This window comes from Mugil cephalus, chromosome 10, assembly GCF_022458985.1.
Source record: "Mugil cephalus isolate CIBA_MC_2020 chromosome 10, CIBA_Mcephalus_1.1, whole genome shotgun sequence".
Classification (NCBI taxonomy): Eukaryota; Metazoa; Chordata; class Actinopteri; order Mugiliformes; family Mugilidae; genus Mugil; species Mugil cephalus.
This window is the reverse complement of record NC_061779.1, coordinates 10,496,651-10,509,521: the sequence shown is the minus strand read 5'-3', so window position 1 is coordinate 10,509,521 and position 12,871 is coordinate 10,496,651. Positions and strand designations below refer to the sequence as shown.

Below are 12,871 nucleotides of genomic sequence, written 5' to 3'. Positions count from 1 at the left end.
CCGTGACATCTATAGAAACTTTGATTTGGGTGGTCTGTAGGTGCCGTTCCATTGCAGCAAAGGAAAGTGAAGGGGGCCGTGTTTATGCGACGGGTAGAAATCAGAAGCCACAACAAGGCACCTCGCCACTGAAACTAAGAGTGGGATTTCCTTAAAAGCATTCGTCATGCATGCCCCACTCCTCCCCTGTGTGACATTAACAAGCGCTGTGAGAGAGCCGTTGAAGAGTGTCTCTGGAGTACAAAGGGGATTTATACTTTCAAACTTCCCTAAATATTTTACTTTAATTCCTTTTTGCATAATCTCAGACCCTCAAACTTCTGCTTCCTCGTACGCTGAACGGCTTTCACTTTCTCTACGGAGTGGAGAATTCACGGGGAAATTTCGCCCTCGGCTCGGGGGAGTTTCCGTTGCACGGAGTAACACAACAGAGGCGGAGTAACACTGAGGGGGCTCGAGTTATGAGCGCGGCACGAGTAATAATGAGTCAGAGCGCAGAAGGTGCTTGTACAGTAGTAAACACAAGTAGGTGTTGGACTTCAGACTTTGTGCTACTCGTGCTCAGACTTAAACCACATTGTTCCTAGCAGCTTTTCCCCTCAACAAAGGTAAGACGATACTTCCATAAACTCCTTAAAGCTGATTTAAATGGTTTTAAAAATGAGTTTAGTCGTAGGGCAGGTTTTTCTTCTGTGACAGAACTTCTGTACACACTAATAACACCTAACCGGCTCACCCTAACCCCCTTTCTTCCTCCGTAGAAATGAAGTTTGTCGAGCTCGAGGATTCCATCAGCCGCTTCAGGTTCGCCCAGTCCTCTTTGGGGTTCGCGGGCTGCCTGTGCGTGTGCTACGCGGTCTGGACCCCGTTCTGGCTGAACGGGAAGGGACTGTGGGCCGAGTGGAACGACACTAGGAGTGACCAGACGTATCGCAAAGACGACATAACCTTCAGCGGTGAGGGAAAAAATTAATTAACCATTCACCTCTCTGACACCTTCCTTTCGTCGTCCGTCTGAAGATGCCGCTCTTGGTTAGGTTAAAGGTTTCGCTGAGTAAAAACCGTTGATGAACCATGAACACGTATTTACAGCTGTGTTGATAAGGGACTGGTCTGATCCGGGGGATATGTTCGCTCTCGATCCGTAGAAGGGATCAGTATCGAGAAAACACAGAGCCACAGAAGAGGTTCTCGGGAGTAAAGTAAACAAGTTTGAGCTCGCTCCTGTTCTGGTGAGCTGCATTCCTTGTATCTGCTCAGCCTGCCATTGCATTTACCTGGAGGCGAATGTTTTGCAATCTAAATAGCTGAAACCTTATCTTTGCGAGGAGCTCTCCCGGCAGTTTTCTTTATTTGATTGTCAAAATAAATCTAATTTAGAATAGATCGTTTCTACATGTGGAAAATTAGGGCAAGAGAAATAACATAAATTATATTTATTATAAACTGGAAAAACCCAACAAACCAGTTAGTTCAGTTAATCTAGTTTCAAAAGAAATAGTAGCTGTGAGCCCGGTACAGTAATAGTAATTCATTCAACTAATAGCTAAACTACGCTGTTGCCCATAAAGTTCGAATAATTTTGTTTTTCAGACAGATTTCTCTTTTTATTCCTGTTTATATGAATCACATTGTCACACTCATTTAACGAGAAGGGTGGTTTTTCCCATGTGTTGATTTAGTAACATCAGACATCAGAGAGGTAGTGTACGGACCAACAGAGGAAAACAAACACACTGAAAGCTAAATCACAAACAGGTGTAATGGCACAGGTGTAAAATGGGGTCGTGATAGCCGTTGCCATTTTAGGAACACCCAGCTCAGTCACAAACAGCTGCTGGGTGTCTTTTTTTTTTTAATTATTATTAAGAAAACCTTATTTTCAGGTTTTCAACGACGACGCAAACTAATACCATTTCCAATTCAATGGAAGAGGAGATCTTGGACAAACTCTACATAAAGGGCTCTGGGTCAAAGCAACCTCCCTGAGTTTTTCCAAATGTAGAAAGGAAATGATCTGTTTTAGCCACTGTAGGAACAATGGGGATACATTTAATTTCCAGCTAAAGAGGATGAGTCCACAGGCAATCAGGGACAAAAATGCCAAAGCATTAGACTGCATGTTCCTGCTCGTAGTTTTTGCGGGGGTGGGATGACAAAAATGGTTTCATGGAAGCGGTAGTCTGTTTACAAATATGAGAGAATACCTCAAATATGTCCAAAACATGTCCAAAGCATTACGACCTACTGAGGCTGGACTGGGCTTGGATCCCGGACAACCAGGGTCTGCAATGTGAAGTGACTTTAGCCAGCTCAGTAGAGAAGATGGCGAGGCGCCTTAAACTGAATTAAGCTGCTGGGTGTCTTTTAACAAAAAGTAATGAGGTAATATCCTCCCACGACTCACCCCAGGGGGGCATTTCTTGCTCACTTTCAGAATAACTCATAAAATGTACATGTACTCTTGATCTTACTCTTCGCGTTTCAGTTACTTACTTATTACTGGAAACCTGATGAGAAGGTGAATATTTACATACACATGAGCCGGCCGTACTTATTTTTGGTCTTTTGTCCTCCAGCTGTTGAAGCAGAGAGAGTGTTCGGAGTCCTCTCCTTCATCATGGCTGCCAGCACTGCCTCCCTGTGTCTGGTGTTCGCCCTCTGCTGGACGTCTCGCACGGTGCTCTCCTACTCCAACACTCGCTCCCTCCTGATGGCGGGCCAGGCGCTCTACCCCACCACCCTGCTGCTGCTCACCATGGCCTCCACAGGTAGACGCGCTGTTTCGCCACACGCAACACAAACAGTTTCACTCTATTAACAATTACACTGCTCTTGTTTTGGGAGTCTCCGAGTGCATTAGTCAAAAAAAAAAAAAAAAAAGAAAAGAAAAACGTACCCATTTTCAATTTACCTCCAAATAGCCTTTGGTTTGGGTTGTTCATGTCAAACCTGCATCTACAGAATCTCTTTCATCTACTGCTCATTTACATACCCCTGCAGGAGAGAAGTTTTTTAAAGACACTTTTTTTCCCCCTCAATTTCTCTGAGACTGCAGTTCATTATCATACAAACGCTTTTGTAAAGCTCCAGGCGTGTAATAATTGATCTTAATGACTTTTTTCTTCTTTTAATGCCAACGATACTTTCCTTGACTCGTGTTTCCCATCTGTCCACGCAGGCTTCTTCTTCCTGCTCAGCTGGTCTTTTTTCACCTACCAGCACCGCGAAGAAATCCGCCAGGACTTCTCCAGCCTCGGCTCCTCCTACTGGCTGGGGGCTGTAGGCTGGGTCCTGCTGCTGGTCGTGGAGGGAGTGGTCTTCATTGCCGAACAAGTCGTCGTGCCGGACATCATACCCGACTTGGAGAAGGCCGTGGAGTCGTGGCGGATTAGCTCTCCGTCCGATGCCACGCGGTCTTTCAGCGACAGTTATCACCCCCTTAGCCACAAAAGCAACGAGGCTCTGGGGAGGTTGATGTCAGCACCTTGACTGGAGATAAGGACATAAAAGAGGAAGTGAACCTACACGTGTAAGCTGACACATTAACACACACGGACTCTATTTGATTAAGTGTGTTCGTAATTAAGTTCTGGCTGCTGGAAAAGTGGGAGAGAGGACTGCAGCTTCCTACGGGTCTGATTGTGATGGCCAGTTTCTAGTTCCAGTTCAGCACGGGCGGAAAAGAAGACACACTAAGGCTACTGTTACAATATCCTCGAGAAGCGAGAAGTTTGTTCTCGACATATCGAAATGGGCGTGGTTAATGTGGAAAAACACAAATGCTCTGTGAGCTCCCAGGTGCTAATGTTCTAAATGTGACCGCTAATTTCCTGTGTACAGGTCGGCACTCGGTGTGCAGGTGCATGCCAAATGAACGGCGGCGATCCGCCAGTTCATGGTTGTCAAAACGATCGGCCAAGACCGAAAAATAAAAAGAAATCCTCGTCAGTCTCCCACAGAGCTTAGCGCAGGAGGGCCCTGTGAGGACGTCCGGCCCGAGTTTGGCACTTGAGCTTCTCATGAAGTACAAATTACTCGGCCAAAACAAACTTCTTAGTTGTTCTTGCAGCCCTGTGATCGAGAACAAGTTTCTCGCTTCTTGTGGAGTATGTGTTTGTGCTTGGGTTAATTCATTTGACCCAGAATCCTGGGTTAATCATTTGACCTCTATCTATCTATCTATCTATCTATCTATCTATCTATCTATCTATACAAGGAGTTGGGTCAAACCAACCCAACCAGGTGTTCAGCTATAAATTAACCCACTGACCCAGCGCAAAACAACCCAGCAATGTGTTTATAAAACCTCAAATTAACCTAGAAATATGACCCAGCATGAACAACCCAGAAATGTGTTTACAGAACCAACCCATCAATTTTAAGAGTGCGTGTGCACCAAATATAACTACTGATGTGTAAAACTGCGTTTGCAAAGCTCGCAGAGTTCTGCCCAGGTTTGCTCTAACTCACCTGGCCTGGTGCGCACACCGGGAACAGATCCAGGTGTGCAGGTGTTCCAGTTCAAACGTACGTAAACGAAACACTGTCGCAGAACTTTCGACTGGTGCTTTTACCTGAAAGTTTCAGTCTTGGTGCAATGTACTTGATGATTGTCAAACCAGTGGCACCTTTAGATGACTTCAACTATAAACTGTCGTGTAAAGAGAAATGATAGTTTTGTTTTTGTGTGTTTTATGAGTAATGTTGTTGAAATGAACTTTAAATTGATTGTATGTATTATATATTGTACAACACATCGTAAATCTTTCAAATGGTGCAAACATGTCATGTTATTACTGTGTTTCTGCTTTTTTTAATTAAAAATAAATGACACTGAAAGGAGCATCCCATTGTCCTCTCTGATTAAAGACTAAAATTACATTTTTGCACGATGTACACTATGTGAGCATGACCTTGTTGACTATATAAATATCTTGTGATTTATTTTGAGTTAGCCGTCATTTGGTTATTACAATCAGTTCCACAGTTTTGGACTCTTGTAACCATTTTCTACAATACATTGTACAACAAAAGTGGCATTTGAAATTATTTCTGCTTGTCAATGTTTTCGGCGCTTGTCCCTTGAAGGTAAAACGAATGAATAAAATTAAGATAAAAGTTGTATGAAATCTTCTCCATGCTTCACATTTCTTGTGTGGATTCAATCTCTTCACTTTGTCTCACAAACAAACGGCTGGAACAAAACATCTCAAAGTTGACCTTACAGACCGGAGGACAGATTTCCACTGATCAAACGTCCCCTTCTTTTTATTTCTTTGTACGCATCACTTGTCTCCCTCTTAATGTTTCTTTGCAGCAAATCGACCATGAAGTTAAATTCTGCAGTCTCCTCCAAACAGCTGACGTTGAGGACTCACTGAGGTGGGTTCTAATCCAAGGTGCCGTTAATTGACGTGTTGTGAAGCTGGTAGCTAATGAACTTCTCCTCTGCTGCAGAGGCCTCGGATTATGTCTTCTTTTTGACCTTTATGTCATCATATAATGATTTACTGTCGTTTCTGTTTGGGAAGTCGGTCCTTGTCTGAGTTGTTAACAACACTAAGCAACACGTTCGTGAATGGTTTTAAGAGGCAAGACAAGAAGAAAGTTTTGTCAAGGCATAGTTTATATAGACCCCTTCACGATTTGCAAACAATGTGACATTTTTGAGGGGCGGGGCTTAACTGGATGCAACACATCTCAAACACTATAGCCTGTCAGCGGTGGTTAGCATATTTCAATGGACTGTTTTGGCAAGAATGGACGAGGAAAACACATATTTCAGAGAATATTCTAATACACGCACTCTCTGAGACCGTGAGTGTTATTTTAAAGTATTTTAAGTTGATTCAGACTGATGGAACTACATTCACCAACACTTTGGACAATTTGACAAAAGGAGGACGCACAGGAGACGAAGTCTGGTCTGTCTTTATCAAGTGAAGCCTCTCCAACAAAGAAACAGCATTAGCAGAATTAAGTGGAACCACTGTGGAGAGTAATGTAGTAAATGCAATTTCTGCTTGGTCACCCCGGAAACATACACATAACGTTGCGTTAGCTCGCTGTTAGCATTTGCATTAGCATGTATCAATAATCCTCCAAATAATGATAAACTTAGCATTATTTCAGTCACAATTTAGTCTAACCCATAACGTTATCCAGGCTAAAAATGATTATGTATTAGATATTAATCTTATCTAATATCAAACCTACGATTCAAACAGAGAGCTGATGTTGATGATTGTCTGAATCCAATCCTTTCTTGTACACGTGTTCAGCCAAAGTTGTCTAGGACTGGCAGCGGCTGGTATGCCTTCAAGTTAGTGTTTTTGTTTTTTCAGTATTGGCCCCTAGAAATACAGCCAGAGGACACTGACAGTGATAGCTTTGCCTCAATTCCCCTCTGTTTTGCCTCCAGCTAAAGCCATGACGTCACGGTGACGTGGGCTGTGAAGGGGTCTATTAAAAACAAACCCGAATGACGTTGTCGTGAAGCTTTAAAGCTAACATCAGCCATCAGAAAACATCGTCGAAAAACTATTAAATGAGTAAGAGTGCTCCTAGTCTGCCTGTGGTACAGTCAGCTGTCTAGACTCTTGTTCCTGATGCAACTTTCAATAACAGAAGGTTTTCATCGTTGAAAGAGCATCTGCCATAAAATACATTTAAAAAAAATTAAATTAAATATATAATCTGAGAAAGAGAACAGACATCTCATACTCTGTGTCTGAACCCGATGGTTCTCTGTTTGGACAGTTTCCCATCAGGACTTGCAGTGAAGCAGCCAGCCACGCCTGCATCTGCCTCCTTCTTAAAACACTTAGCTCATGCATTTCTGCCGAGCATTTGGACCACCAGACTGCCTCAGAAGTCGTTATTTACTTTTCTCTCACACCTTCCCAGGAGGAGAGGAAGCACTCAGATGCTGGGCTGCTTATGTTTATGTTCTCAACCTGCCAAAGTGGGGGAGAATTAAGTGGCTCTGGCTCTGTTAATTGGGCGTTAATCAGGTGTTGCTCTAATTAAAAGGCAGTTCCGCCCTGTTGGGCCCTGGTAATGAGTTTGTTATTAAATCCACAGAGGATTTTTGTCTCTTTTTCAATTTACCAACAGGGTAGTGCTTAATTGCTGTGTAAATGAGGGGAATGTCCTTGAAGGTCGCGTTGCATCAGCATGCGATCCATGAACAGACCGGTTCCACATTCAAACTTGGGATTCGTACACATCGCTGCATGTGACCGCTTTCTTCCAGTGCAAAAAATAAAATAGCAGAGTAAATGGTAGGAAAACTTTGAGCAAATTTACCAGTACACATCAGTATGAAACAAAGGAAATTAGAAATAAAGGTCTCCCTCTAATAAAAGTCCACCTCCAATAATGGCCAGGTATTCTGGGCAGTTGAGTAAATAAAGGCTCCGGCCACTATTAGAGGAAAGACGGTATTTAAAAAGGAACTTCTTCCATTCACTACACTGAGAGGTCACCCACACTCCATTGTAAATAACTTTTAACATTGATTTTCCCTTTCATCTTAAGTTGCTTTTATTTCCCTCAGTAGGAGCTCTCCGGGCCCCTTGAAAGTGCATCTCTCTATGGCTGCCTCCCCCCTTTTCCTGCCCTCCACCACAACAGATGCTGCTCTTTCACCTTTCCGGAAAGAAACAGACGCAGAGGAGGAGGATGCCTTCAGAGGGAGAGCGTCCGAATCAATATGGAGATCGAAAGGAAGGAGATTGTGAGACAGTTAGCCACAGAGACAGAAATGACAGATGAATGGGGGGGGAGATGTTACACATAGATAGACAGGTGGCCAGATAGACGGGGAGAGATTGTGGGTTCTGATTGTTGAAGGGCATTTGCTACAGAGACATCAATCAGAAGATGGCAGGGAGATTGAGCGTTTCCTGCCTGCGGCTGACAGCATGCGTGGAACACAACCCGAGCTAAACCGCTGCTCTTCATATCAATTAGAGGCCAATTATACAGCCGTGTCCTACTAATTATGCCGCACTGCCACGATGACATTCCCCAGTATAAAGTGTGTGTGTTCCTTTGTGCTCCTTTGTGTCTGTGGTTGATGATGGCTGATGAATGAAGTCGCTGGGCGCCAAGTGGAGGCTTAATCTGATTTTTTAGAGCTATACATTTGTATCTTAGAGAGGGGTGGGGGAGAAAAGGAGACGGAAAAGCCCAAAACTGTTGTTTTGCCTTCAACCTTTTGGTGGTGCTGGTGTAACATCTATGGCTTCTCCTGTTGCAACAGAATCTCAGTGAAATGGGGGGAGGCACAGCTTTCATTTGATGAGTAATGGAATCAGCGCATGTGTGCATATTTGTGTGTGTTTACGTACGTTTGATTCCTATTTGTGAGGTGGACAAAGTGTGATTAATATTCTCCAGACTATTTCTGAGGATTTTGAGCCAAGAATGAGCCGGGGCACTTAATAAGTCAACTTTTATTTGGCTCGATCCGGGAGCGTGATGAATTATGAAATAAAGCGAGAACTCCGTGCTTTTTGCAGTTTTTATTTCTCTGTGGTTTACATAATTCACTCAGAACATTTGTAACTTTCCTGACAGGTTAATGCTTGCTGGGTTCAAAGTGAAGACGCTGAGGAAATACACGGCAAGACAAGACGGCGGCGGGAGAAGCAGACGTAAAGATCAGAGGAGGAGAGAACAAAGGACGGAGAGGGGGATTTGAGATGTCACAAAATAGTTCAACACTGCCCCTGTGTTCGTGCCGTGTCACATTTTGATGAACGTACACTTTTTTCTTCTGTTTCTCCATCCCTCACCTCCGGCGGCCCTGGATGTTTGTAGTCGAAATCTGAAGTTGACCACTGCAGCAGCAGCAGCAGCAGCAGCAGCAGCGCGCCCTTCACTGCAGTGTCATCAGCATAAGTGGAAAATCTTTGAAAATGTAAAAGGAGATTTGATGTCTGCAGTCCCACAATCTCTGAAAAAGCAGCGAGGGGGAGGGAAAGAGAGAGGATGTATGAGGGTGTGGAGGGCGCACCTTGTGCCCTTCAGTCATTTCTCTTTCAGGGACTCAGTCTATCTTGGCTGCAGATGAGCCATTGCTCTTTGTGATTGACATCCCACCCCGACCACCCTGCTGATTACGTTTGTTTAGCAGAAGTGAGTGCAAAGAAGACAGACAGAGGCTGGATCAGAGGAAGAGAGTTCCTCGATCAGTCTGCACTTATGTCTACTGACTGAATTTAAGAGTGCAGGTGTCTTTACATTATGTAACTTTTTTTTCCAGTCTTTATTTTTTTCTTTTGAGTTTTTTGCTCCTTAGATCCCTGTGCATTTACCACATCTGCATACCGGTACGCGGTGACGTCTCGGCCATCTCAGTGCAGACAATGAAGCTGTAGTCACATTTTCATCACTCTATTCATACCCGACCAACTGCAGCTTCTCCCTTCTCTTATCTCTGTGTGACCAAGGAAATTAAATTACAAATATAATCACTTGGCAGCAGTTTCTTTAAGAGTGCGTTTCTGCTCGGCATATAGAGCGCGCTTGCTTGGGGGACGACATTGGCTGAAGTTACTTATTGGCCTATTTACGGTTATGGGCTCTGCTCTACTTGGAAGTTAAACACCTTTTCGCAATGACAATGACAGGCATGACGAAGGGAAGCGAGACGACACAGAGTTAAAAAAATGCAGACGTGGAAGCTTGGTTTCTGTCATTGTGGGAAAAGAATTTTGCACTGGTGAATAATGTAAAAGGCAATGACAAGATCTGTGACAATGGGAAGACACCAGGCACACATACTTTACACCAACTGCGCTTTCATTCTTATTTTAATTGCACATATGAGGACTATAGAGTGTTTTCATGGAACATTAATATTTAGCCACGTAAATGATGCAGCAGACAGAAATGCAGTGACTTCCTGTCAACCGCGCTCTTGGTAGGCTGTACTTCTGTATATTGATTTGTCACGAAATTTCATGCTGACACTCACAGAATCCTGACAGCCTCAGAGATTCCTCGACACTCACTGACATCAGGTCAAACTTTTTCTACACTTAATATAATAATATATCTACTCAGCAGATTGCTACCAGATTTTAAATTTTGAACAGACATCCATCGTTGTTCCATCTATCTATTGAATGGAGTGCCATGATTTTTGGCAAAGGCATCTTTGGACATTTCGTGATGTTTTATCTACCTTTGCAACCTGGCCAAGGTTGGTTCACAACAACAAAAAAAAAAAAAAAAAACGTGTTTAGCATGCATTACCATGCCAAACTAAGAGGGTGAATGCGATGACACCTGTTATCATCTTAGCATGAAGTATTAGCATAGATTGCAAGTACACCCTCTCAGCTTTAAACTTTTGTCTCTGTTGCTCAACATATTCCTATGCGGATTTCACCTTGTTGATACCATTTTACAGTGTCAAGGAAAAACTCCCTTTTAACAGGATGAAACCTTGAGCGGTACCCAGCTCATATGGGGCTGCCCATCTGCTTGAGGTTGGCCAGGTAGTAAAAAGGGGGAAGTGGGACAGGGGGAGTCGAGGAGCAAGCAGATACGTAATGTGCGTAATGGATGATACATGGGAGATTAAGAGTGGATAAAAAGAATAGACTTCGCCAACAGGCGGAGCATTCAATAATGAACATCAGGTACAAAGTAGTGGGCCCCGAGGTTAGTGATGATACTCGTTTATATTACAGGTAAGTGGGCTGACAAAATGTATGTATATTTATATGAGGTGGCATACGAGATCAGGCAATTATTAACAGTTAGGTGGTAACAGATAAGTGCGAGTAACGAACACTGAGCAGCTTTGTAGGACCACAGATGATAAACATGCAGCTCAGTTCACAAACAAAAACCACGCCTTGTTTGAAGCAAATACGTTTATTGGTAGACAGGATGTGAGAGGAATGGACGGAGGTGTGAGAAGGGTCGGGGAGGATGGGATAAGAAGGGTCAAGAATAGCGATGGGCATTTGAACCAACTGGTTCAATTCATCCATATCATTAGCCTTCATGCTTATTGATTGCCCTTATTGATTTTTCTTGTGCCGAATTGTTACGTCGAAGCACGTCATTCACAGAAGATGCAATGGCGAGAGACTGAAATGGTTGAAAGTGTGGCTTCACTTCACCAGAAGGGACTGTAGCAGTGCACAGTGCAATTTGGGTGGCAACACCACCAACATGCTGAAGCACTTGTTAACGACGCACGGCGTTAAATACAGAGAGTGCCATGTGTTCGATAATCTCCGGTCAACAAGTCTCAGCAGAGCAGTGCTAGTGAGGATTCAGTGACCAATTTCCTATTTGTTTACTTCCACAAGCTATTGACTCTTGTTTAGAAACTCAATGAAATTTATGTTGTTTACAAGAATCAAAAATTCACAGGAGGAATTGACAAGGGATTTGACAAAGAATTGAATTAATAAGCAGAATCAACAATGGCATCGGTAATAATAAAATTAATGCCCATCCGTAGTCATGGGGGGTGGGATGAAAAGGGTCAGAGGGGATGGGATGAGGAAGGCCGAGAGGATGGGATGAAAAGGGTCCAAGGGGATGGGATGAAAAGGGGATGGGATGAAGTGGGAAGAATATGCAGACGGATGATGGTAGAGGAACCCATGGAGAGATACTCAGAGTGGAATGAAGAAGAAAATGGCAGAGGGATAGGGAAGATGTGGTTTGAGAACTGACACAAACAGAGACAGTGAGAGGATACATCTTTATAGGTAAGCATGGGAAATACAATGATATGGGGTGGGGTCTTGGTCCCGCACTTAAGTTGTAACCTTAATAATGAGGAGGGCTTGTAACGGTCCAAATTGTCAATTCAAATTTCAATTGTCAGTCATAGGAAGCAGTAAATGAGAACATTTTCTCACTTATCGATGACAGCTGCCACTGTGTAGACGGCGTCCTCTTCGCTCAAACCCATTTCACACGCGTTAGCCCATCTGACTAAATAAACAGCCGCCATCGCTCTCCCCCTTTATGACTCTCCAGCAGGCCTTTCACAAAAAAGCGAATGATGTGTCTCCCGCAGGAGCCTCGAGCGAAAGTTGGTAAAAGAAGGGCGAGTGCAGGCTGAATGGAAGAATAGCATTTTTATCATAGTTATTATGAGAAGGCTATCACAGGCTTCCCTCGCCTCTTTCCCTTATTCCCCATTCAGTTAGGGATTTATTTGCTTATGCGGAGACTGTTATACTTGCTTGTACAGGCAGGCTAACAAATGCAAAACTATATCAATACCTTCAGATCTACCCCGGCCCCAAAGCACTCACTGAGCAGGTGGATGGTCTATTTATTTGTGGTCTTTATGTATTCAGCACTAGTTACTCTCCCCTCCAGCAACAGGGGAGTTCATGTTTGTCAGTCCCTTCCTGAGGCATCTCTGTGTTCTGCTGCAGTGAACAAATGCCATATGCCCCCGAGTTGGGTTCAGTTCTTTTTCCAATCCACATGACTCTGTGAAAAGAGATAGGACTTTCTGAAACAACTGTTCTCAAACAATTACTGTATGCGTCTGTTCCTTTGCTCATAAAGCCCATAGCTATCAATATCCTCGCCACCGGCAGGTCGCAGCGAGAGACTAGACCGGTAAAATAATGTCTCCCCGCCGGATCATGTGAATCATTGAGATGACTGGTTGATAAATGCTCTGCCACCCAGGCTCTGGCTCCAGTAGTCATTTCTCTCTCCAACCCGACTGGCTGCCAAACGACAACAACCTCCCTGCACAAGCCCCCATCTCACCACGGCATCCTCAACAGCCCCCTCCCTTCCCCTCCTATAATTACTGTACTCTATAAGTCAGGTTTAAGAGCAGTCACTCTAAATCAGTCCTGAATCG

At 43.8% G+C, this 12,871-nt stretch overlaps 1 protein-coding gene across 1 annotated transcript; it reads left to right on the top strand.

Annotated features, from left to right (window-relative positions):
• Nucleotides 1-50: 50 nt before the first annotated feature.
• si:ch211-256a21.4 lies at nucleotides 51-4,846 on the top strand. The gene is made up of 4 exons (XM_047595604.1): nucleotides 51-608; nucleotides 762-956; nucleotides 2,580-2,771; nucleotides 3,182-4,846. The coding sequence occupies exons 2-4, from the start codon at nucleotides 764-766 to the stop codon at nucleotides 3,490-3,492; spliced, it is 696 nt and encodes a 231-aa protein (XP_047451560.1). The 5' UTR covers nucleotides 51-608; nucleotides 762-763; the 3' UTR covers nucleotides 3,493-4,846.
• The last annotated feature ends 8,025 nt before the right edge of the window (nucleotides 4,847-12,871 follow it).